General features: G+C 37.5%; 1 protein-coding gene across 4 annotated transcripts in view; it reads left to right on the top strand.

The window, feature by feature from the left end:
• plpp3 (phospholipid phosphatase 3) overlaps positions 1 to 25,418 on the top strand; it is a 145,279-nt gene extending 119,861 nt beyond the window's left edge. For 2 of the 4 annotated variants that reach the window (XM_072574372.1, XM_072574371.1), the window contains exons 5-6: positions 7,359 to 7,535; positions 24,454 to 25,418. In XM_072574372.1, the coding sequence (XP_072430473.1) occupies positions 7,359 to 7,535; positions 24,454 to 24,573 (297 nt within the window). In that variant the 3' untranslated portion in view covers positions 24,574 to 25,418. Of the gene's footprint in view, positions 1 to 7,358; positions 7,536 to 19,172; positions 19,293 to 24,453 lie in introns of all 4 variants that reach the window. The other 2 variants (XR_011961161.1, XM_072574373.1) reach the window with 2 other exon arrangements.
• Positions 25,419 to 26,342: the final 924 nt, after the last annotated feature.

Here is a 26,342-nt window from a genome sequence, read left to right on the forward strand (position 1 = left end):
GATATAACTCAGTTCTCATTTAGACATCATAACCTAGCTTTTTGTAAAATGGTCTGATTTGGTTTTACTTCTTGTAACTAAATAACAAATATCATTGTGAATTAGAATACTGTCAATTGAAATGTGAGTTTGTTTAGTGTAGGCGGAGAAGTTGGAAGTTGAGGTGATATCTTGATAGGAAAGGGTAATTAAAATGTGTCAATTTTGTAAGGGCAATTTCCATTATAAATACAGCCGTTGGAATCTATAATGGGAAAATGCTGGAGATGCTGTCAGATAAAAGATTTTTATTTTGCTGTAGATATGTGAATTGATATTCAATTCCATTTAAAAAAATCTGTTTGGAGCATTCCAAATTTAAACTTTGTCCTATAATGAAACTTCAATCAAGGTTTTGATTCCAAAGTTTGGGGGTGGGAATAGAGTGACACAGACATGGAATTTCCAGTGCCAGTTGGTATGTCAGTTCCCTGTCACAGTCTGGTCTCCCAACAATTTTCAATAAGGCAAGTTGAGCATGAAGCAGTAATCCACCGACAAGCAGTGTGTTCTGAGGAAGAGTCACTGGACTTGAAACATTAACGTTATTTTCTCTTCATAGATGCTGCCAGACCCACTGAGTTTCTTCAGCACTTTGTTTTTGTGTGTTATAGATCTCCAGCATCCGCAATACTTTGTTTTATTTTCTAATAAGAGTGTTACTTATTAACCTAATCGAGATACCAATTGATTAGAGGCTGACTGGAACTTTCTAAGTGGCCTGTGGGCCCTTATTATGTGAACCAGGCTATTGCTTTTAGTGCCACTTTTAGAGTAATGCAGTAATATTGAGTGTAAACTAATGAGAAGAACATCAAGAGAAAAGTGAGTACTGACTCATTGGTTTGGTGTTGGAGGAGGAGTACAGAGGAACAGAGAGGCCTGTGCATTTGTTGGGAATTGGTGAGTCCATGCTACAGTATATTGCATTTTCTCTGCCTTCAGGTTAGCAAAACCATGAGGGAATCACTAAGACTATATATCCTAAAGACTTTAAATATTTTTACATACTGTAAAAGCAGAGGTTCCATTAAAAAAAATCTTGAATTGGCTGTTATCCTGAAACAGTTTAAAAATGCAGATCACACTTGGCCTTATGTATTTGTTAGAATTTTTAGAATTTAACAATATTTAAGAAAATATTCTTAATTACTCAGAGATTGCATAGAGTGCAAGCAGCCACACAAAAAAAAGTTGTTATTGTTCATGGAACAAATACGAAGGACTAACCATAAATTCTTCAGACATGCATCGTTACCCATTAAATGATGGTTAATAGCTCTCAATGTTTTGGGATAGAAAGTCTCTTTCTTTTTTTAACTTGAATTATTCATTAATGTAACCAGTAATCTTCCCCATTGTGGGTAGGGACATCTAAAGCATACTGGTCTTCGCTATATGCCTGCCTCTTCCCCCAGCTTGTACAGGAAGGCAGTAATTTGCTGAAGTGGTTTCCAGAGCTTGTGGTCTCTTGCCTGTATCTTTGCGAAACTACCTCTGTTCACATGATTTGTGCTTCCTGTTACCTCTTCCCATTGTGTCCCCATGTTTCCACAGGAACTGGCAAGGAGGAGCTATCCTGTAGTCTATGAGAAAGCAGCTGTGAAACAAATTCTTTATCCACAGAATGTCCCTTCCCCCTCCAGCTGAACTGCAAATTTTATTGCATCTCAATAGTAGGATTGTTGTTTGTTGCTTAGTTTAATCTTTGTATGTAAAGCTCAAAGCATGTCGTGAAGCTTTCAATTCAGTAACCATTGGCTGTTGAAGTAGCGTGCTTTGTTTATTTTTGGTTGCTGTTACCATATATTAATGGCATGAAAGACTAACCGTTTGTGCATCACAGCAGTGCTTGAGCTCATAGTTATCAAACTTGTGGGAATTCTGCCCACACAAGGATTTTCACTTGGGTGTTCCTTAGCTGTAAAATTAAAATAAACAATAAGAGAAACTCGGCCAAAAGTTTGTCTGCACAATTCCAACTGTGAGGCCTGAAACCAGCCCAAAATTGGGTCTTATCTCTCAATAACTTAATGAGAATCAATGCCTGTTGTGGCCAGGAAACCCTGATCTAGCAAATCCAGCATCTGTTTGAACAAGGCAGCCCAGTTTCTCAGAGGAGTACTAAAACATGCAAAGATCCCCCAATTCAAATATGCAAGGACCTTACCACGTGTACCACCCAAAGCCATTATATGTTTGGACATGCTTGGACTTAAAGTCATTTACTTGCAAAATTTGCCATTTTTGCCACTTTTTTCTTCAATTTCATCCCAATATTTGTTCTGTTCTGAGTGGCTTTTATCAGAACTTTTACTGAGAGATGCCATGTAATTCAAACACTGTTGACTTAATGAGACGTGAGAGTGTAGGTAAATCTGAGAATGGAAATGGAAATATTCCAAATAGGGATTGTTTGGTAGAACTGAGCTAAAGCTTGATTAAATCTTTTTTTGAAAACACAGAGAAAGTCTGTATTGAACTTAGAGCTCGATCAGATTTGCACATTTTCTTTGAGATCACTTGCTGTAAAGAACCGAATGTTCTCAGCTGCAATCTGTAGCTACAGCTGTGGAAGTTAATGATGGCAAGTAACTTGTATTGTAGACTGGCAACATTAAGCCAGCAATTGGCCTTGTGTTAAATAACAATGTTACATTAAAGGAATGTTTCAAGATAATGAGTAATGAATGACCTTTTCCTTCAAAGATTATCTGCAAAAATATGTTCAAGACTGATTTCCTGAGTGGAGCCATCAGTATTCATCAAACTCTGTCTGTGGAAGCTTGATATTTCCTCTATGGTCTTGATTCCCAGGTCTACCCTTCTACCGTACTCCATTGGTTTTCCCAAGCAACATACACAATGTAGAAGAAAGACATACTGGCCACTCGCTTGCCAGATAGGAAGGCTATGGCATGTTATTGAAGAATTATTCCTCCAGTTCTTGTGCATTCCTTGAGTTGGCTGATTTCAACCCAGCACCATCCCATGACTGCATGGTTCATCTGGAAGGATGAGAAATTGAACCAATCCCACATCTCCATTGATTTATTTCTTGAGGTTCCAACCATCCAATAGCTAATTAAAGCAAAGTAAAATGTAGTGTAGTTTGTAAATGGTTGCTTTACATGAAGATCGTCGTAGAGGGTTTTCTCAAATACTACCCTGGATATATTGTATTTTGATTAAGCGAGTAACCATTTCAATTCCATTGTTTTATGTTGCAATTTCCTGTTATTCAACTAATGAAATTGCAATGGGAATTTCTTAATTGTTTACTCTCTTATTCTTTACAAGTTCTTGTATGGTATCTTTTTTATAAAAATCTCTTTAATTCACGAGTTTGGTCATCTTATGACACACCTCCATGGAAGTGTGGCTGAAAATCAGACATTCTGGCCCAGAGCCCCTAAACAGTTTCTTTTCATGTATTGAAATCTAATTGTATTAACATAACATGCTCTGAGTGATGATCAGTTCTTAATGATCATACTGTAGAAAATGCATGGCTTTTCTTGTGATCTTTCCTTTTAAATTATCTGTAAAGTGGATACCCTTATTAATGCTCCTTTGAAAAGGATGTTTCATGAAGGTCTAGGTGCTGTATAAGTAGATGTTTCTGTTTGGTGTGTTATTGTTAGTAGGAATATAGAAGATATATACATAAAAGGCATGCACTCCATATGTCTGGATGATAACATGCAGTTGCGATGCTGTTTATAATTTTCTGTTCAATCCAGATTACTTAATTTTAGATTAGATCTCAGTCAGTTATTATATATGCAATTAAAATACTCCATGGATATAAACAGGAATTGATTGCACAAACGATATTGAGGGAAGATGATGGAAATATCTGTTGCAGTTTTATGGAAATGTTTTTTGTTAATTTGCTTATTAAACATTGTTATAGTGATTGTACCCACTAAAATCAATATTGTTGTTTGGCTGTTCAAGTTAAATTCATGTTAAATGTTATCCTCAATGTTTATTGAATTCAATCTGAACACCTATTTAATTTTTGAACATCAGCACTTGAAAATGAAATTACGCGGATTAAGCCGTTCTTTCAGATCTATAACTGTTTAAATGATGTGCGAACACTGAGACCTGACTGTTCTTGGTTTAGTTTGATTGAGATGTTGTTATTACAATAACTAATTGATTCAGCGTACTATAACACATCAAAGCCTAGTTTCTAATTCTAGTTCTCACTGTATCTGAGCACAATATGGAGAGGTTCATGGAATGCATCAGAATGAAGGAGTCTGTCTCCAGGGTGAAAACTTTTTGGACCCTGAAGAACTAATCAGACTGTGTATATATGTTTCCTGTCAGTCAGTCATGGAGCTGATTAATGGAGTTAGGAGGTCTTAGCCAAATAAATAAGCATTTGGCATGAATGGTGATGAAGAGAAACTAAAATATTGTGTCCAAAAAAATATGAAATGAATCATCCTGATGATGACAAGCCAAGTTTATAAACTAAATCCAAAAGTAGTATGCAGATACGTATTCAAATCTAGGATTGTTGATGTGCTGGCAAGTCCAATATTCGAGTTTTTGTTTGGAATGTGGAGTTGTTTGTTGATCTCAGGAGAAGGGGATTGTGGTGAGTTGGGGTCCTTTGTGAAAAGATACTGGCACCTGACATTGAGAAGGAAGGGGGCCTGCCAAGAATCACTCCCCTACTCAGCGATCACCTTCCAGGGATTGCTAATCTGTGCTTGGGTCCATCCACATTCTGAAGTTTTGGATGGGTGTAGTATCTGACACATCCCTTCTGGCCTGCTTCACTATTCAATAATATCATGGCTTCAACCTCACTTTTTCGATTATCACTGATACCCTTTGATTTCCTTGTTAGTCAAGAATGCATCTACCTTAACTTCAAAAAGATATAGTGATTTTGTCTCCATTGCTTTCAGAGGAAGAGCGTTCCACAAACTCATGACTCTCAGGAAAGAAAAGGTTCTCTTCAACTCCACCTTAAACAGGAAGCTTCTTATTTTTAAACAGTGTACCCTAATTCTAGCCTCTTCGACAAGAGAAAACATCCTGTTGGCTTCCACCCTGTCAAGTCCCCAGAGGATCTGATATTTCAATAAGCACACCTTTCATTCTTAATTCCAAAGGATACAGGCTTAACCCTTCCAGCCTTTCCTCATACGTTAATTCCTGATCTCCGGATCAGTTGAGTACACATTCTCTGAGCTGCTTCTGATCTATTGTCCTTTCTTAAATAAGGAGACCAAAACAAAAGTTGGTCTAGATGTGGTCTCACCAAAGCTTTGTGCAACTGTAGAAAAACATCCCATAATTTTATATTCCATTCCCTTTGTAATAAATATCAACATTCCATTTGACTTCCTAATCACTGTGCACACATCCGTATTTTCCTGGTGAATGTGGAAAAGTTCATATTTTTCAACATTATAGTGCATCTGCCAATTTTTTTGTCTACTTACATAACCTATCTGTATCCCACTGTAGATTCCTTAACATTGTTCCTAATTTACTCTTCTACCTAGTTGCAAATTTAGCAGCTGTATACTTCATCCAAGTCATTGAAATTGCCAAATAAATTGCAAATATGAAGCACTAGTCCAATCCACTTATTACGTCTTGCCAATCCTTTATATAGGCTAATATATTATTCTGGACGCTATGGATTTTGTGTAATGACTCTTGATGTGGCACCTTATCAAATGCCTGCTGGATATCTTAAATACAGCGTATTCATAAGATTTTCCTTTATCAATATTGTTTGTGACTTCCTCAAAGAACTCTAATAAATAGACCAAATACCATTTCTCTTTCACAAAACCGTATGGTCTCTGCCTGATCACAATTTGACTTTGAAGTCCCTGGCTAAAATTTCTTAACAATAGATTCTGTCATTTCCCCTATAACAGTTGTTTGATTAACAGTCTTTTATTTTCCTAGTTTACGTTTAAATCTTTTGTGAATAGGGGAGCTACATTTGCTTTTTCAAATCTTTGACTTTTCTAGAATCTAGGGAAGTTTGGAGAATGAAAGTGAGTAAATCCACTATCTCAGCAGTTACTTCTTTTAAGGCACTTGGATGAAGTCTGTCTGGAGCTGGGGACTGTTAGTTCTAAATGTTTTGGCAGCACCTTTTCCCTAATGATTGTAATTGTTTGACAATCGTCCCTCTGTTTCATCTTTTGATTTACAATTATGTTGGGAATGTTATTTATACATTGGTACATTGAAGATGAGTTCAAAAGATCTATTCAATATTTGTTATTTCCTTATTTTCCTTCTGTACTTCCCCAGACACACACTCTAGAGGATTAATGCTACCTTTACTTACTCTCATACTGTTTAAGTACCAGTAGAAACTATTATTGTATGTTTTTATGTTCTGAGCCGGCTTTCTCCAGTACTGTAATGTTTTCCCTCATTTTGGTTTAGTTTGTTTTCTTCGCTGTATTATATATTATGTCCAATCTTCTGACTTCCCTCTAATCTATCTGGAATAGCTCGTTTTTGTCTTTTATTTGAATGCCATCTTTGGTTTGACATGGATGGTCCACCCTCTGCTAGAGTGTTTCTTTCTCACTAGACTGTATCTTTGCTCAGTGTTCTGAAATCTGCCCTTGTGGAAAGGCCAGTGGCTTCCCTAGCTGAGTGGGACTTGTGCTCCTTTGTTTCCAAGTGAAGGCCTGCTGCTGGACTGTGAAGTGCCTGAGTGTTTCAAGATGCAGCAGACTTTTCTGACACGTGACCATGCAGGGCTCTAATCAGTTCTCCAGCCAGCAGTTGGCACTTATCAGTTTCTCTGTTGATTGAACACTTTTCTTCACCATCAACTCCAAACTCCAGGAGAACCTTGGTGCATGCGTTTTGCCTCGTTGCACAACTGGTGAGCTCTTCCTACATGAGCACTGTTTTCCCAGGCACTTCCAGCAAAATGGTGCTCTAGCCAAAATACCCTTTTCTTCTAAGAGGCCCAGGCTGGCTTTAGTATTGCAGGGTCATTTTAGTGATGCCGGCCTCTCCTGCATTTACATGTGGGCTCAGGTGTGCAGCCACTCAGCAGTATACTTAGTCCTAATTGTGTGCTGCACCCATGGTATTAAGCAAGTAGTTTGAAATGTAAATGCAGTTGTGGTCTAGTTGTATCTTATCCAATTTCATGACATTTGTGTTTTAATATCCACATGTGATACTTGTCAGCATTTTGAAACTTCTTTAATGTATTGTGTATTTTATGATGATATTAAAAGCTATGAGATTTGAGGGTGTAATATTTATTTGGAAAGTAATTGTCTCTCTCTTCATGTCTTCAGTTTTATCTACAGGCCCGGTTCACATGGAGGGGAGGCAGGCTCCTTCGACCTCTGCTCCAGTTCACACTGGTGATGATGGCTTTTTACACTGGGCTGTCTCGAGTCTCGGACCATAAGCATCATCCCACAGATGTTTTGGCTGGCTTTGTGCAGGGGGCCCTGGTGGCTTATTTCATTGTAAGTGTGATGTCATTGCATTTTGCAATCCTTTCTCAGTAGAATCGGTTTTTTAGAGTTTAAAGCAGTTCCTCAGTGACCATGAGTCAAGATTCAATTCTGACTCTGAACTTAGCAATCACAGCTCCCTGAGAATGGAGAACAGAGGAAATGTGGAAAGTGGAAATTATTACCTACTCCAGTTCTACCTGCCAATTTTTTTCTGTGAGAAAATACTGCTGGTTCAAGAATGTGCGCTCATCATGCTTGGCGAACATTTGATTACAGTTTCGTTTGGTTGAGGTCAGCATTACATTTGGAGGGTACATCTATACTCATTTTACTGCAAGACTATAATTTATACCACAGAATGGAGAAAGGCAATTCAGAAAGGAAATCATGTGGTATGGATTAAAACTTGTCAGCTGCCTTTTTCTTTGGTTCAGTGATCAAAATCACAGCGGTAACCTTTAGGTTTTGTTGATATAATTTTAATCTTTCCTTTAGTTCTCCAGTAGTGAACTGAAAAGGTTTGTGAGTCAGATATTACCAACAAGCACGCCAAAGTGCAGACACTTTGATGTGGTTTCAGTTGAGTTGGCGTATCTACGTGAAATAATAATATTTACTTACAACCAATAAGTCATTTTTTTTCCACAATGAAGAAGTGCTTAGCTAATTTATTGTACAGTCAGTTGCAGTGGAAAACTGCACTTTATCCATTTAAACTCTCAGCCTTTCTAAGATTGTTTGGATAAGAATATTTCAAATCACTGATCAGATATTGGAACACACATTACAAGGTTAAGGAGTTGTGTGCTATATTGATTAGACACATACTGTGTGAAGCGTTACAAGTCAAGTTTGCAAGATGTAGTTCACTGGGGTATCTGCAAAGCTCAGATAATGACAGTAGGTCAATGCAGAAGAAAACTTTCAGTATGAAAGACAATTAGGACCTCCAAATTAAATTTTACATTAGGCATATATGGTTTACAGCTACACTTTAGGTTCATTTGTTAATGTCCACTCAGTTAATACTGAAGCCTCACTTCACCTTGAAGCTTTTGCACAGATCATCATTGGACATACTGCATTCCCTGGACTCAGCTATTAGAAGGGAATAGTTCTTCAAAACTAAACTTGATTATGAAAACAGATCTTAATACCTACCAGAGGCACTGCACTGCATGAGCCATATTTATCCTGAAATGAGAGTTTTTGTCTTGTTACAAGAGGTCATTTTATCCCTTTAACCCCCAAGGACAGTTGGAAATATGGAACAATGTTGCTTTGATTATTTTCATGCAATTAAGTTTTATTTTCTTCATTCATGCAAAATGAGCATCATCAACATTTTTGCCCCACCCATATGCCCCTGAAGAAGGGGTTGGCAGCCTCATTCTTAAAGTCTCAATAGTCCCTGTGCTATTTGGGCACAGCCACAGTGCTACAAGGAGGGAGTTCCAGATTTTGGAAGTGACAGCAAAGGGATGATGTTATAGTTCCAAGTCAGGATACTGTGTGGCTTGGAGGGGAATGTATATATGGTGGCATTCCTTTGTGTATGCTGTCCTTGCTCTTCTAGGAGGCTGAAACTGCAGATTGGGAAGGTGTTGTTGAATAAGACTTGGCAACTGGTTGCAGAAATAAAGATCTGACTGTTGTGCCATAAATAGTTCCTGATTTTATATTCATATTCTTTTCAGACCTTTATACAAGGAATAGCTGCAATTCAAGATGATGGGGCAACCTGAGTGCAGTTATCAAATCACAGAGTCATAGAGATGTACAGCATGGAAACAAGCCCTTCAGTCCAACCCGTCCGTGCCAGCCAGATATCCCAACCCAATCTAGTCCCACTTGCCAGCACCTGGCCCATATCCCTCCTGCTAAAATTGCCCGTAGTGTTAGGTAAGGGGTAGATGTAGGGGTATGGGTAGGTTGCACTTTGGCGGGGCGGTGTGGACTTGTTGGGCTGAAGGGCCTGTTTCCACACTGTAAGTAATCTAATCTAATCTAATCTAATCAAACCCTTCCTATTCATATACCCATCCAGATGCCTTTTAAATGTTGCAATTGTACCAGCCTCTGGCTGCTCATTCCATACATGTACCATCCTCTGCGTGAAAAGGTTGCCCCTTAGGTCTCTTTTATATCTTTCCCCTCTCACCCTAAACCTATGCCCTCTAATTCTGGACTCCCCGACCCCAGGGAAAAGACTTTGTCTATTTATTCTATCCATGCCCCTCATAATTTTGTAAACCTCTGTAAGGTCACCCCTCAGCCTCCGACACTCCAGAGAACACAACCCCAGTGTGTTCAACCTGTCCCTATAGCTCAAATCCTCCAACCCTGGCAACATCCTTGTGAACCTTTTCTGAACCCTTTCAAGTTTCACAACATCCTTCTGACAGGAAGGAGGCCAGAATTGCATGCAATATTCCAAAAGTGTCCTAACCAAGGTCCTGTACAGCCACAACATGAGGTCGCAGCTCCTATACTCAATACTCTGACCAATAAAGGAAAGCATACCAAACACCTTCTTCACTATCCTATCTATCTGCGACACTACTTTCGAGGAGCTATGAACCTGCACTCCAAGGTCTCTTTGTTCAGCAACACTCCTCACCATTAAGTGTATAAGTCCTGCTAAGAGTTGCTTTCCCAAAATGCAGCACCTTGCATTTATTTAAATTAAATTCCATCTGCCATTCCTCAGCCCATTGGCCCATCTGATCAAGATTCCATTGTCATCTGAGGTAGCCTTCTTTGCTGTCCACTACACCTCCAATTTTGGAGTCATCAGCAAACTTACTACTGTACCTCTTATGCTCATATCCAAATCATTTATATAAATGACAAAAAGTAGAGGACCCAGCACCGATCCTTGTGGCACTCCACTGGTCACAGGCCTCCAGTCTGAAAACAACCCTCCACCACCACTCTCTGTCTTCTACCTTTGAGCCAGTTTTGTATCCAAATGATGAACTCTCCCTGTATTCCATGAGATCTAACCTTGTTAACCCATCTCCCATGGGGAAACCTTGTCGAACGCCTTACTGAAGTCCATATAGATCACATCTACTGCTCTGCCCTCATCAATCTTCATTGTTACTTCTTCAAAAAACTCAATCAAGTTTGTAAGACATGATTTCCCACGCACAAAGCCATGTTGACTTTCCCTAATCATGTCCTTGCCTTTCCAAATACATGTACATCCTATCCCTCAAGATTCCCTCTAACAACTTGCCCACCACTGACGTCAGGTTCACCGGTCTATAGTTTCCTGGTTTGTTCTTACCACCCTTCTTAAACAGTGGCACCACGTTAGCCAACCTCCAGTTTTCCGGCACCTCACCTGTGATTATTGATGATACAAATATCTCAGCAAGAGGCCCAGCAATCATTTCTCTAGCTTCCCACAGAGTTCTAGGTTACATCTGATCAGGTCCTGGGGATTTATCCACTTTTATGCATTTCAAGATGTCCAGCACTTCCTCCTCTGTAATACAGACATTTTTCAAGTTGTCACCGTCTATTTCCTTACATTCTATATCTTCCATGTCCTTCTCCAGAGTAAACACTGATGCAAAATACTAGTTTAGTGTCTTCCCCATCTCCTGCGGCTCCACACAAAGGCTGCTTTGCTGATCTTTGAGGAGCCCTATTCTCTCCCTAGTTGCCCTTTTGTACTTAATGTAGTTGTAAAAACCCTTTGGATCTTCCTTAACTCTATTTGCCAAAGTATCTCATGTCCCCTTTTTGCCCTCCTGGTTTCCCTCTTAAGTATACTCCGACTGCCTTTATACATTCTAAGGGTTCACATGATCTATCCTGTCTATACCTTACATATGCTTCCTTCTTTTTCTTAACCAAACCCTCCTACCAATAATATTATCTAGAAAATACACTGTATCTTAAAGGAAACTAAAATATGTCAAATCAAAATCTACTTCCCCTTCTAAGTAACATTTTCCTTTGCACTTATGTGTGTTCTTCACCTGGAGTACTTCTGAAAATGATTAATGCTGGCTCTGTTCGCAAAACTTCTGTAAAAAAACCTTAGAAAATGCTTTACTAGAAACAGATGAATGCAGTCACAATGTTGATAATGCAAAGAGATCTTTGTCATTTTGTTTTAGATTAGAACTTCCTAGAAAGTCTGCACAAAATTGCAAAATCTTGGTGCAGCAGTACAAATACTCAGAGTATGGTCACTTGAATTAAATTCAAAGCTTTCAAATTGCAATCTAATAATGTCCCAGTGAGAAATACCAGTTTAAATTAGCAATATAATAAAACAAAGAACTGTGGATGCTTGAGATCTGAAATAAAAACAGAAATTGCTGGAGAAACTCAGCAAGCCTGGCAGCATCTGTGGAGAGAAAGCAGAGTTAATATTTTATGTCCGGTGACTCTTCATCCAAAAAGTAGTACATGGAAATGAAGGTATTGTTCATACTTGTCCTGAATTTTGAAGTATACACAATGTATTGGACCAGAATTTTACTAATTTAAATCCACTAATTTTACTGGGGTTTTCCTTCTTAGGTAGTTCTTCACTCAGGGTCTGACGAAGTGTCCTGACATTAGGTCAATTATTACTGCTATGTTATAGGACCTATAGACTACTCCTACCAGTGCCATCCTGGAAGTTAATATTAACCAGAAACAGAACTGGCCAGCTAGACACATACTGTGCCTTATTGATCAGGTCAAAGACTTGGAAATCTGCAAGATTTAAGAAAACCACAATGTGAATGAGTTTCATTCCATTAAAAATAAGGGCAAACACTGTTGTGGTGGAGTGTTACACTTTATTGAAGAAGTATGTAGATGTTATATCTTGAATCATACCCAGCAAAACTTAACACTTTTGCAGAAAACCATGTAGTATTAGGGACCTGTTATTCACAGTAAAAATCATTGGAAAAAAGGACTGCTATCGCTGTTAATTTGGTCTCTTGGGATCATGTGTTTTGTGAGTGTGTGTTCAACCCAGATCTGGTATAAAGATAATGTCTACCAGCAATCGTCATTAATCAATCAGTGTGGATCACTCGGGACTCTGAGTGCTTGGTTTGATCATATTGTGATGTTGTAGTAAAAGAGAAATATTTTTTTCAATGATCTCCTCAAAGGATTTACATGATAAGATATCACAAGATATCTTGAGATCTGAAATAAAAACAGAAATTGCTGGAGAAACTCAGCAAGCCTGGCAGCATCTGTGGAGAGAAAGCAGAGTTAATATTTTAAGATATGACTGTAACAAACAAAATAAAATGAACATTGACTAATATGACTTATTAAGCAAAAAAAAGCATTAAAATTGTATTCCCCAGTAAATTCCTAAGAGCTGAAAATCCCACACTCCATGTATAAGCTCTGGGAAATTCGTAGCAGATACATAGAAATGCATTTAAATTCCTAAATTTCTCACAATGATTAGGCACGTCTGTCCAACATGGGTAAATCATTGAGTAACTGTCATCAACTCCTTACAGTGTAGAAATAGGCCATTCGGCCCAACAAGTCCACACCGACCCTCCAAAGAGTATCCCACCCAAACCCACACCCTACCCTATTATTCTACATTTCCCCTGATAATGCCTCTAACCTACACATCCCTGAACCCTATGGGCAATGTAGCATGGCCAATTCACCCAAGCCATGGTGCCGCCCAATCTTCCACTGTCCTTTTAATCAAATTATTTTTCATTCAGTATTTGAATGGACTTCCAGCAGGTAGGTATTCACTCGTGACTTTTTGCTTTTCAATTTTCCACCACAAGATAAGTTCCTTCAAAAAGCGGTTCCATCCTCACCAGCATGCCATTTGGTGACTAATCCAAAATCTGTCCTTCGACCTTTCATAGCATTGTTTTCTGTCTGACTGCCTCTGAAAGTTGGAGTCTGCAAGCAGCAAGAACAGCTGCCTTCTCCTTTGTATTCAGATATTAAAGCCTGCATCTAGTTTTCAATAGGTCTTCTCCTGATTTTCCCTGTTCCCATGGCAACCTAGTTATAATGGCTATTCCCTGGTAGACTTCAGCACAACACTACATTCTCTCCCATTTCAAGGCATTCTATTTTACCTTAATGTAAAAGAGACAATTTAAGACAAATCTTTAAAGCCTAGTCATAACAATCATTTTGTACAATTCTTGATCATTAGGGTCGAAATGTTGCTGTGGATGGACTTGCGTTAATTCTTCTACAGAACACTGTTGATTATAGGATCTGTTCAGATGTTTTGAGTCTCCAATTAAGTAGTTAGACAATATTTACATTAGAAACGAGAAGAAAAGTTAAAAGAAACTGCACTTACATTGCATCTTTTATAACCTTAGAATGTCTCAGTTAAACATATTTATTTTAGCATTTCCGAAAATGCAGCCAATATCTTAAGGTAGGTAAAACAACAGCCAATTTGCATATATTGTGATAATGATTAGATAATATGTTTACAGTCACTACTACAAATCAATTTACTTAGTTGTTAAGGTTTTTGTGGGACCTTACTTTAAGTATTGGCTACATTACAACTGTGACTACATTTTACAGCATGTTGTTGGCTGTAGAGTACCTTGGGATGTATGAGATTGTAGAAAGTGAGATATAAATACAAAGTATTTCTTCCCTCATTCTTTTCTAATCTGATAGATAAGGGTATATGAAACATAGTAGTCTGTTTTAATAAGTAATTTTAGGCAATTACTTTTAAATTAGGAATCCCAGAGTGGCTTCTTATCCAAGTTAGGAAGTGCTATGTTGCTGCATCATCTGACATATGAAGTAAGCTGCAAGATCTATTAAACTTCTTTACTTGAAATTGGTAAATGTCTTAGGTAACATGTAGAGAACTTAAATAGTACCACCCTTGGATGGTAGAATCTTTAGAAAATATTAAGTTAATATTAAAATATTAAGTTAAAATGTTAAGTGTGATCTTAAGGCCAACAGTTAATTTTAAAAAGATAATTTTAATGGAATGAGAAAATAGGTCCACATAATTAACTGGGAAAGGGAATGAACAAAACCCCAGTTGAGTCTAAATAGAATACTTTTGAAGCATACTACATGAAAATGAATGCAAATAGAAGGTTAGCAAATAGAATCTAAGCAAGCATAAGCAGACACGGATGAGTAAATTATCCAATATGAAATAACTGAGAAGAAATAAATCTTAAGTTACATTGGGAGAAAAAAGGGAAATCAACCAGAATTAATATTAACATTTTCAATTAACTACTAAATACTGAATAGAAAAGCAAACAGGATCTGTTTGTTGGTTTATTTGTGAATGCTAAAGAAAATACAACAAATGTTTTAACATTTAGTAACAAGTCAAAAATTAGTTAGGACCCTAAAGAATGCTTATTTCATCTGAAAAATAGGTGAACATAAAATAGTTTTTTAATAGCAATAATTACTCTTTTGACATACTTACTATGGAATGTGCCAGTACAAAAGGTGATCATTGAACTCCAACTCCAAAAGCTACAAAGATGGCGATATGCTAAAAGGACTCTGAACAATCAAATGCTCAGGGTCTAGGGAGCTTATTGTATTATTATAAGATACAATAAAAGATAATAAGGGGCTGATGGCGAAGCTATTTAAGTGATTGAATGCTGGAGAAGCCATGATTGAAAAACAAGGTGTTGATTCACATGAAGATGTTGAAGTACATCTCCAAGGGCTGTGATCCACAATGCCTCTGGCCTGGGAATATAGAATTTTTCCCTCTTGAAAGTTGGTTGAAAGAATGTGATGAATGTAGACTTAATGACTGTCTTAAAAAAATTTAGAATTAAGGGCTTACAAGTTTAAGATTTGAATTCAGTGGAAAATATACATTCATAAACCTGGGTTAGGATAGCAATTCCTTGAAAAACAAGAATTTTTAAGAATCCTAGAAATAACCTATTTAACATAAGATAATATCTGTCACCAATGAATGATTCATATGTGAATAATTTGCCAGCACACGTTTTAAGTGTTCAAACTGATTTATTGTATAAAAATGGCTGAACCAGTTTACTTGTCTCTACTCATTTTTAAAGACCTGAGTTTCTGGCTTAAAAATCTTCCTTGATTATCAAAAATATATTTATATTTCCTTTAAATAAAGAATTTCTATGACATATTAATTATAAATAGAAGGAGACATTACTTTTGAGGAAATAACAGCAGTGATTGTTTTCAAGACCTAAATAATCAGTTTTGAATATATTACTCTTAATTGCAGTGGAATCAACCATTCTAATTTGTATCAGTACTGTGTTGCTTTGAATATATTGTTTCCTTTCTCGTCCCAGGGAAATTGAAGCTGTGACAGAGTCAGGGATGGGCAGCAGTGTAAATATATGTTATTAGTATACATTCCGGCAATTAGGATAATTGGGATGGTGGGAGATGTGTGGGAGTGGTGTTGGTGGGGAAGAATCTTTAAATTGATAGTGCCATGAACCAATTGTTGCATGGATAGGATTCTCTAGTTTGTTGGGATTTTTCAACTTCAGGACTTGTCTGCTTCACTTCATTATTGGAGGATTCAGTGTCATTTAAAGAATCACAAAGTGGCCAAGCCAGGTTATGAAGCAGCTAGCTTCTAAAATGCAAGAGAGCTTGTGCATATTTATTCTAATTCATTCTTCGGGCAAATGGGATTAGTTTAGAATGGCATCATGGTTGACACTGACATGGTGGTTCAAAGCCCTGTTCCTGTGCTGAAGTGTTCTATGTTCTTAACTCGCATGCTATTATTTGAACTAGAGTTATGGGATCTTTATGTCCACCTGAGAGGACAGATGGGGCTTTGGTTTAATGTTTCATTCAGTAAGTGGCAACTCTCCCTTAGCACTGTAGTATCAGCCAAGGTTCATGTGCTGAAATCCCTAGAGGGACCTGAACCCATAACTTTCTAACTCCAAAGTGAGAATGCTACTCACTGAGCCATAGTTGGCATTTTAAAAATTATAGAACTTGGATTTTTGTTGTCTGTTATTCCTTGATATTGATCCTTTTGTTGCAGGTTTTGTAAATGAGAGTGCATGACTTATAAATCATTTACTTTTCCCAGTATATAGGATACATATCTCCTGTTGTCCATGATTTTTGGTTTTTAGAGTGAGTGGACAACAATAATTGCATGCTCTTGGTCATATAATTAGAAGACTATGAAAAAACTCTGAAGTAGGCAACAACATATTCATTGTGTTTAGGTCTCAGCTTTTTAGTAGCAGCTTGTACATTAGACTGAAATAAGATTGCTCAAACTATGTGAAGGTTGATTTGAGAAAGAGGGGAAACAGATCTAATTACAACCCACCAAAACAAAACATGCAAAACCAAATTACTTAAAACTGTTAAAAAACTACTTTTTTTCAAATTATTAATTTTTTAAAAAAAACCTACAGATATTTCAATTCTTTCAGGCTGTTCGAAGTTTGGAAGTAATGTGATTATGATTTCTTTTCCCAACCTCTGACCTAGTTAAATACAAGGCATAAATGACTCTGCAAATGAGAAGTCCAAAATTTCAACACATAACCAAATTGTCATTTCTGGACATACATGCCATGTGTAGGAAAGTCAGACCCTCTTCATTTTAATAAATATCTGATTATTGGTTGGTTCATTTGACAGAATCTGAATATTTTTTATCTGTAGATCATCATATCCTGACTAAAAGGCACATTCTTCCTGAGCACTTTGCGACTGCTTAATAATGCTGTAGTAAGCTGTGACCTTTACCCTCTCATCTTTCTCTGTTACATGACACTGTATTGTTCTGCCAGAGCTCAAATTGTAAAGGCTGACTCATGTATTTTTACCACCCAGATGTTGGAAGGGAGCCCCATTACTCTTAGCTGTTTGGAATGATCACTTGACATTCATTTTAAAGACTGTTTGATGGTTATCACTGGTACTTTACAGCAGAAAGCAACTGATTACACTCCATACAGAAAAGTTCCTAAATACACCTTTTGTCTGTATGAAAATTGATCTTCAGAAGCAGCTTCTTTCATATGAGAAAGTTTGGCATTAAACGGAATGCAGTAATTAGTTTGAATGCTCAGTAGTCCAGTCCTTCTGATCTGCTCCACTGTTCAGAACCAGAAATGTATAAATTGGTAAATGCAAGAATGATACTGAAAGTATTAAGTATTAGTGCAATAGTGTAAGTATTTGTGAACGTGTTTTAGCCAGTGCACAAAACAGTGAGGTGTTTGGGTGATGTGAAAGGGCACTGATGTTATTGGGAAGAATTAAACCTGAACTGGCCAGCTGTTTAGCAGGTTTTCCATAAGCCTTGCCTGTACATGACAAAGTATCTGGGCCAGCGCTAGTGAGAACTAGAAAACTGGGGGCTATTTTCTTTCCAAAAAAAATACTTTATTCATAAAATTCAGAACAGTTAATTATAAAATATTTTGACATGAAAATTAGAGTTCAATAAAATTCTACTCATCTCATGCAGCATGGGTGCTCCAATGAAATTTCATATTCTTAATATTTACAATATGCATTCCATGGCAGGCATACAACTCAAAGGCCACACCTTTCAAGTTGAAAATTCCAGGAAGTGCAATAGAAATGAACTTCTCTTCATACACTGTGTTCTCTTCTAAGATGCCTTATTATAATTTTGATCGTACAGTTTGGACCCTCTTGATCTGTGACCTAAAGGCCTCAGTGACGTATTGCTAATTTCACCTCTGCAGTGCCCGTTTCAAGCTTTAATGCCTCTCTCAGGCATGTAGTTGCAGATTTTGGAATGTGCAAGTCTGCAGCTCTTGGCCAAGGTCAACTCTTTGCACCAAAAGACCAGAATACTTGTGGCAAACCAAAGAGAATATTTTACCAAGATGATTTGTCAAGGGCAACATGCAAAGGATTTGAGTCTCAGGAGTGTAGGAAGAGATTGGATGGTCCAGGCCTTTTTCTTCGTCAGCCTTAATGCTTGCTTGAAAGTTCTGGCAATGAGGTAGTCTGCCCAATGACTTTGAAAGCCTTCTTAGAAAATTGCATTATAGGGTCTACCATCTCCTGTACCTGCAGGGTCTCTTAAGATTTAAGTGTAGACCACTGGCTGATGGACCTGTGGTCAACAATCTTTCTCTCCATGAACCTTTCCATAAGAATAGGTGGTCTGGCACAGACCATTTGCATGGTGTTCTTTGGTGATGTGAATATCTATCGTTCACACTACCATGAACACGATATCAGTATGTACTGTTACTTGATATTTATGCCCTAAGTTCTGCATACTGGCGGCTCTCAGGTTGAGGCTGATGTTGGGAATTCTTTTCATACTTATTTTCAAAGTTTGTACAAAATGTCCTAGTGAACACAGTCAATTATCAATCTCCAGATAAAGCTGAAAAATGCTTGGGTTATCAATGTGGCACTGAAATGAGGAATGGGCCAGACCTGCACTTTTGCAGCACCGTTGAGACTGCCTAGCAGGTTACTACCCACAGTGGAGAAGGGGCATTGTCCCACATGCCAGTTCTTCTGGTACAATAGCTCTATCAAGTCTTCTAGCACATGCTTTTACATGTCCCAGCAGCTTCGGGTAATTGGATCTAACAGTAAAGGGGACAAATAATTTCCCAAACCTTTCAACTTTGTTCCTGATACTAGTTCAAACTGGAGTCCGAACATCAACAGTGGATCCAAACGAACAAGGCAAGGACAAGGAAATTGTGAGCAGCCCATCTACTCTATTTCTATGTTCATGAATTACTTTGAAGCAGAACTTAGGTACAGTAATAATTTTCCAATTATTGAATTATATATTCATATAAAAGTGACCATTGATTCCATACCAGTTTTATAGACACAATGCATCATTTCTGTGCCTCTTGTACATAATGGACATAGGATAAAAGCTAGCAACATACAGTACACAAAAGATACAAGCTGACCATTGACTCCTGTTTAATCCTTGCACACTCACTGTAGCCAACAAGCTGATGCTTCTGAATAGAGACAGCTGTTTCCCAGATGGAGAGTTGATGCTTGTTAGTCCAGCATTGCAAATAAAGGAAAGGAATTGCAGCAATTGTGGTTATTGACAATATAAACTGTATATGTCTCCTGGAAAAAATGATCAGCTTAGTATGGCCCATTATGACCTTTCATATGCTCTTAGAATTAAGTCCTGTCACTTTGTGATTCAGTTTGTAAGTGCATTGCTTCAAACTTTTCATTGGTTCCAGTAGTTACTTGAATTTATTTAATTGTCTTCCAGTAAAAAAGGCTATATTCTGCAAACAACAGTTCTGACAGTTTTCCTATACCACTCAGATTTAAAATATGAGCTCCACCTGCCAAAAGAGAAATGAGCAGTTCCTCTGTTAACGCTGTCCTCATGTGCAATGTACAGTTGATAGTCTATGACCCAGAGTTTCCACAGAGTGGAAGACAGGGAGGAATGGGTTTACCAGGATATGAATATCTAGCTTTTGTTCCATGGGGACTACTTTTAGAATGATTTTCTTAAATATTGCTACAAAACCAGCCTTCTCTTTAATCTGCCACCTCAAATTATGAATAGAAAAGCAATATCTTCTTGCCTATGATATCATCAGAAATATTTTAAAAATGTATCACAAATGTAGTTGAGCGGCAATATAGGTGCTAATGGTTATAAAATATCTTAATGGTCATCTGCACTTAGCCTGAATTTCACTTTACAATGGTTTACAAAGAAATGTGAATGTGTTTTAAAATAGAAGACTGTGATCACATTTGTGTCTGCTAAAATGGGGAAGAATGATGGTTCTGCATATTTTATTGTAAATGGATTATGGAATATGGGAACAATTATATTTTCCTCCCTATCCCCATGAGTTTATTTTATGGAGCAGGAAATGTAGTATAGGAAGCCGAATTTGCCTGAAATAGAGCAAGGCCATTTCAAGAATCCCCATTGTACTTAATAGAGAGAGTTAGACATATCCTTTGACCAGGTTATTGTGTGAATGTACATTACACAATGGCATCTACAAACAGTGTATTTGTCAAATACTTGCAGGCTGGAAACTTCTGTTTCTGTTTAGGCTCAAAAGAATATTGATTTTTATGAAGGTTGTGCTGTTTTTGTAAGTATGAGAATGGATTTGTGAGGAAAGAAATAAAAAAAATTGCATTAGTATCCTAAAATATGTTCAAAATCAATAGGCAGCCAACTAATGTTTTTGCAGTATACTTACTTTTGTTATAAGGCAAATATTGCAGCCAATCTGTACACAGCAAGACTTCTGAACAGCAATGAGATAAAGTTAATCTATTTTGATGAAAACCGAAAGAACTGCGGATGCTGTAAATCAGAAACAAAAATAAAAGTGGCTGGAAAAGCTCAGCAGATCTGACAGTATCTGTGCAGAGAAATCAGAGTTAACGTTTTGGGTTTGGTGACCCATCTTCGGAACTGATGATATCTAGCAAAATATTGGTTTATCTTCAGAAAATAGGGTGGGGGTGGGGGAGTAAAGAGTAAACGATAGGTGGGAATAGAGCCCAAACAGAGAGAAGAACAGTTGGACAGACAAAGGAGTGGATAACAATCTGGCTGGGAGAGTGAATAGCTGTTAATGGAGATTGTTAGTTACTACCAATAGGTAGTGTGTAATGACAGACTATGTGCTAATAAGGCCCGGTGAGTGTGGTAGGGGACTAGGACATGGGGGAGTTCAGGCCCTAAAATTATTTAACTGGTTATTGAGTCCGGAGGGCTGCGGGATCCCCAAGTGGAAAATGAGGTTTTGATCTTCCAGTTTGCACTGAGCTTTGCTGGAGCACTTCAGCAAGTCCGAGACACAGATATTGGCCAGGGAACAAGGTGGTGTGTTAAAGTGGCAGGCAACTGGAAGCTCAGGGTCTTATTTTGCAGGCAGAAAATAGATGTTCTGTGAAGCAGTCACCCAGTCTATGCTTCGTTTCCCCAATGTAGAGTAGACCACATTGTGAGCAGTGAATGCGTTAGGCTAGATTGTGAAAAATGTAGGTAAAGTGCTGCTTCAAATTGAAGGTATGTTTGGGCCCTGGGATACGGAGGAAGTAAATGGGCAGGGGCTACACCTTTGGTGGTTGCAGGGGAAGGTGGAGTGGGGCGGTGGCGGGATTTTGAGAGTGAAGGAACTGTGGACAAGGGTGACCCGGAGGGCACAGTCACTGTAGAAGGCGGATAAGGGAAGGGAGGGGACAATGTGCCTTTTGGTGGCATCTCATTGGACATTGTTCGAGTAACCAGTCGCATGCAGAAGACCAGGAATACTTGTGAATATCGCACGTAGGTCTGACTTTTCCTCGTTGCATCAATATAGGCCTTCAGTATGACAAAAACTGAAATTACTGGAAAACAAGTTCTGAGGAAGAGCCACTGGACTTGAAACGTTAACTCTGATTTCTCTCCATGGGTGCTGCCAGACTTGCTGAGGCAATTTCTGTTTTTATTTCTGATTTACAGCATCCACAGTTCTTCTGGTTTTTACTGAATAACTCAACAGGTCTGGCATCATCTATGGAGAGAAAGCAGAGTTAATGTTTTGGATCCAGTGACCCTACTTCAGAACAGGGCCTAAACTGATTCACTAGACCAGAAATGTTAATCTTGCTTACCCATCACAGATGTTGCCAGATCTGCTGAGTTTTTCCAGCAGTTTTGATTATTGTTTCTGACTTCCAGTACCCGCAGTTTTCAGTTTTTCTCTCCCATATGACACTGTTTGTGTGCAAGTTTTAATAGATTTTTCCTGCTTTTTCTCTCTGGGATCTTGAGCAATTTTCTGGCTTTCTGCTGTTTGAAAAATGCCACAGACTTTTAAAAAAAATCCCTACCTGTCAGATTAGTGAAGATGTAATGAAGTGTCACTTCTGAAACAAAGAACTTCTTAGAGTAGAGCAGCATTTCCTCAGTATAAAGCTTGAACTTGCAACATTCTCAATCAGACAGAAGAGTGCTGGGCTATATTAATGTCTTTGTAATGAAGAGGATATGAGGTCAGAGTTTCAGCTTCAGGTCATGTTGTGAACAGTCTGGTGCAGCTTGAAATGAAGATTGGAGGAGAATAGAATGAGTTGCAAATATATAGTTTTTTTTGATGGGGTCATAGGTCATGGCTTTAGTTTTCCAAAAACTTAGCCAGAAAGAAAAGTATTTTATTTTTAAAACACAGGTGCTCTCTAGTACTTTAGAGTGCATTTATACAATCATTGTGACATCCTTGAGAAATGATTTTGCTTTGCAACTTTAAGTAAGTGTTACGTATATGTTGCTTTTAATATTTACCTTTGGTCCAGAAATAGAACAAATTAGTGGAACATCCCATATTCTTTCCAAGTGTTATACATGAGAAGCTTGAATATTGAATATGGAAAAATATTTTATTAAAATGGGATTGTTTTAATAAAATAATTAAATGACCGGGAAATGGAGAGCGCACAGTTGCGGGTTTGAAAAGCTTGATGGTCTGTTGGGAACTGTAAAAAGCTTCCTGTCAGGCCTTGTACCCTTCTACAATGTTGTGTTCTTTCACTGTCTCCTGGGGTTGTCAGGTGTTATCCTTTTTCACATCACTGTGTCCGCTGATGTAACCATGCAGTCAGGATGTTAGCTTATTATTGCATCCGTTCATTGACTATCTTTGGCAGCTTGCCTCTAGGCCATAACCTGCTAACTGTATGTGAGAACTGAAAAAATGGATTCAATCTATATCTCAAGCTAGTGAACTCCAGAGGATGTTTCCTTTGCTTGGGTCTATTTACACACCACTCGAAGAAAATTTAGAAACATGACCATATGCCGATCTTGATTAAATTAATTGAAATAAAATCATAATGGTTGATCATGTAGAAAGGTAAAGTCACTATAGTCCCAGGGAACCATAGAGCTCAAATAGTAATATTGTAATGTCCAAGCAATTACAGTAAATTAAAATTAAGAAGCAATATTAACTGAAATATATAATGCTGTATTGTTATCTCTTACCCAAATAATATGTATTTCAGCTGACTTTCCAGTTAAAGTAGATCTTTTTCCTTTATACTGGAGTGAAATTTGATGCTATTCTCTGCATGGGGAACATTGTCTCCCAATCTCAGTGTACATGGGAAAGTTCTGCTTATGTGGCACTATATATTGACAATGATGGGTTATGACAATGTGCAGATCCTTTAATGTGTTAAACACAGAGCCTGCACTAACAACTAATGAGATGTGTGCAACAATGGGAAAGGAGCTGTGGATAGTCGGGGATAATTGGAGATGGTAAGGTTCCATATGGGACCACTTCATGCTTTCATGCTAAAACATACAGTCAATAGAAAATTTGCCTTACCGATTGTAGTTTCTTAGGAATTCAAAGAAAGGAAATAGTCATTTATATGGATGAGCCAGCATACAATATTGCTATATTCTTTTAGAAATTACAAAATTATTGTCAATTTTCACATTTATGTCCAAGTAACAACAGAAATTGGATTTTAGAGAAAATATATTGTGTAAAGTGTCTGGAATATTTCTGAGTAGTTTGTGAATACAAATCTTCTTTCTTTAAGTTAATTGGGGAATTGACAGGGAGGAGCCTGAGTCTGCTAAATTAATATAGAACACAGTAGGAATGACACATTCACTAAACCAACAAATCCGATCGTGCATTTTTGTATATCCCTGTCATTTTAACTAGACCACAACAGATTTCTTCCTGCCATGTAATTAGTATTCACAGTTTTCAAGAAAATGCAAAGAAAAATCAATTGAAAAGAAAGAAACACCAAGACTGGTTAAAGTTTACAAAGGTTTAATTGGGATATTGCTCGTTAAACCCCATTTTTAAGTGTAATAAACTGCATGTTAAACTTGTGTGTTTTCACTGGTACAGCTTCAACCTACTAATCTAGAACATTCTTAATCCAACAGGCCTTCTATGTGTCCAATCTCTTCAAACCCAAGATGAAAATCCCTCCTCCACCAGTGAGAAGAGAGATAATTACACCCGTGGACATCATTGACAGGAACAACCATCATGGAATGTGTTAATCAACTTAATGTAAATCACCACCAACAACAAAAAAATCAAAATGGACGGAGGCTGGTGCAAAAATCAAAAGTGAAATAGTGACTGCTGAACAGCAAGATTGCTGCTCTCTAATCTCATCAGACAGTAGAATGTAGGGAGAAAGACATTTTACCCGCAGTCCTGTGGGTGTGTATCATAGCAGCATTTCTAATCAAACCACAAAAACCGCACAGATGACAGGAAAACTCGAAGCTTGTGAATTGTTTTGAACTGGTCAAGGCTGACCACCAATGACTGGCTGCATTTGTTCAACAAAAGAAAAACTAAACTTCATAAAAAGATACCATGCACCAAAACATAATGGTGGCTGTCTCATTATAAATGAGGAGGACCATGACAGTAAACCTTCATATTTTATATATAAATATATAAAAAAACTAAAACAAGATAACTATGTAAAATATTATTTCTGAAGCAACGTTTTTTTAGATATTTTATCCTTTGCAATTAAAACTGTTTATATGTGTTTCGACCTGTGTTATTTACAAATTGCTGCTTAAAAATAGCATTGATTTTTTAAAAAAAAACATATTTTGTATGTAGTCAACTAAAATATTGTAAGCTTCTGGGGGGAGTTAGGGAAATTGTTTTGATAAAACTACAGCTAGAACCACTTGCATCAATAATAAACATCACAGTTAGTCACTTGTCAGTCCTTTATATTTTTATGTATTTTTGTAAAAAAAAATTTAGCTTCAACTCATTTGTTCATGTAGAATTGGAGCCTTAACATTTGACTCTTTCTGATGTAATTAGCTGTATGTTTTGTCTGTGCTTTTAAAATAAAAACTCCTAATGGACAGTATATTATTGCATAGAATTTCTGATTACAAATTCTTTCCCCAACTTAGCAGAGACATATTCAGTATAATAAAGATATATTTATCTAGATTTTATTAAGGGTAAAAGAAAAGGGGGAATTAATTTTACTAGCTTCATTTAAAGATAATTTTTCTTTGTTTGGATAATTGGATCATAGTTTTCATCTGGAATCTCCTGTGTTGCTCTGTGTGATATTTCCACTCAATGAACAAATCGAACATTACATAAAGAGCAGGCAAGCAGTCCTGATATTCTGGTTAACATTCCTTGCTTAACAGCACTGTCAATATAGATTATTGTTCAGCTCTCTCTCATTGCATTTCTGGATCTTGCTGTGTAAACATCAGTTATTGTGATGGTCTGTAAAACAACAGTGACTGCTCTTCCCCTTTAATTAAATGTTTCGCTGGACTGTGGCTTCATTAAGGTAGGGTCATCTCAAGTTCTGAATGCTTCAAGGAAAGTGCTTAGTTTGTATCGTTCAACCTCTTCTCATCTTGTAGACATAAACTAGGAGCTCCCACAGTTAATCCGGCTCTCCTTGTGTTACTTAAAGAATATTTGTTTGATAATGCGAATAGATTATTGGTGTACAAACTAACTAATGTTATGGAATTCCTCCCCTGATTTCGTAGCCTGAACAGGTTAGGTTTGGTTAGTTGAAGTTAGCACCGGAGTTTGGAAGAGTAAAAGGTAACTTGATTATAAAATGCAGGATCCTGGAGGGTCTTGATGGATGTAGGAAAGATGATCCTCTTGTGGGAGAACCTAGAACTAGGACTCACTGCTTAAAAATCAAAGGTCATCCAGGGGAATCTTTTCCCAAAAGGTTCGTGAGTCATTGAAATTCTCTTCCTGAAAAGGCAATAGAAGCAGAGTCTGTGAATAGATTTTAAGGCAGTGGTGG

The sequence above is a fragment of the Chiloscyllium punctatum genome, chromosome 7, assembly GCF_047496795.1.
Source record: "Chiloscyllium punctatum isolate Juve2018m chromosome 7, sChiPun1.3, whole genome shotgun sequence".
NCBI lineage: Eukaryota > Metazoa > Chordata > Chondrichthyes > Orectolobiformes > Hemiscylliidae > Chiloscyllium > Chiloscyllium punctatum.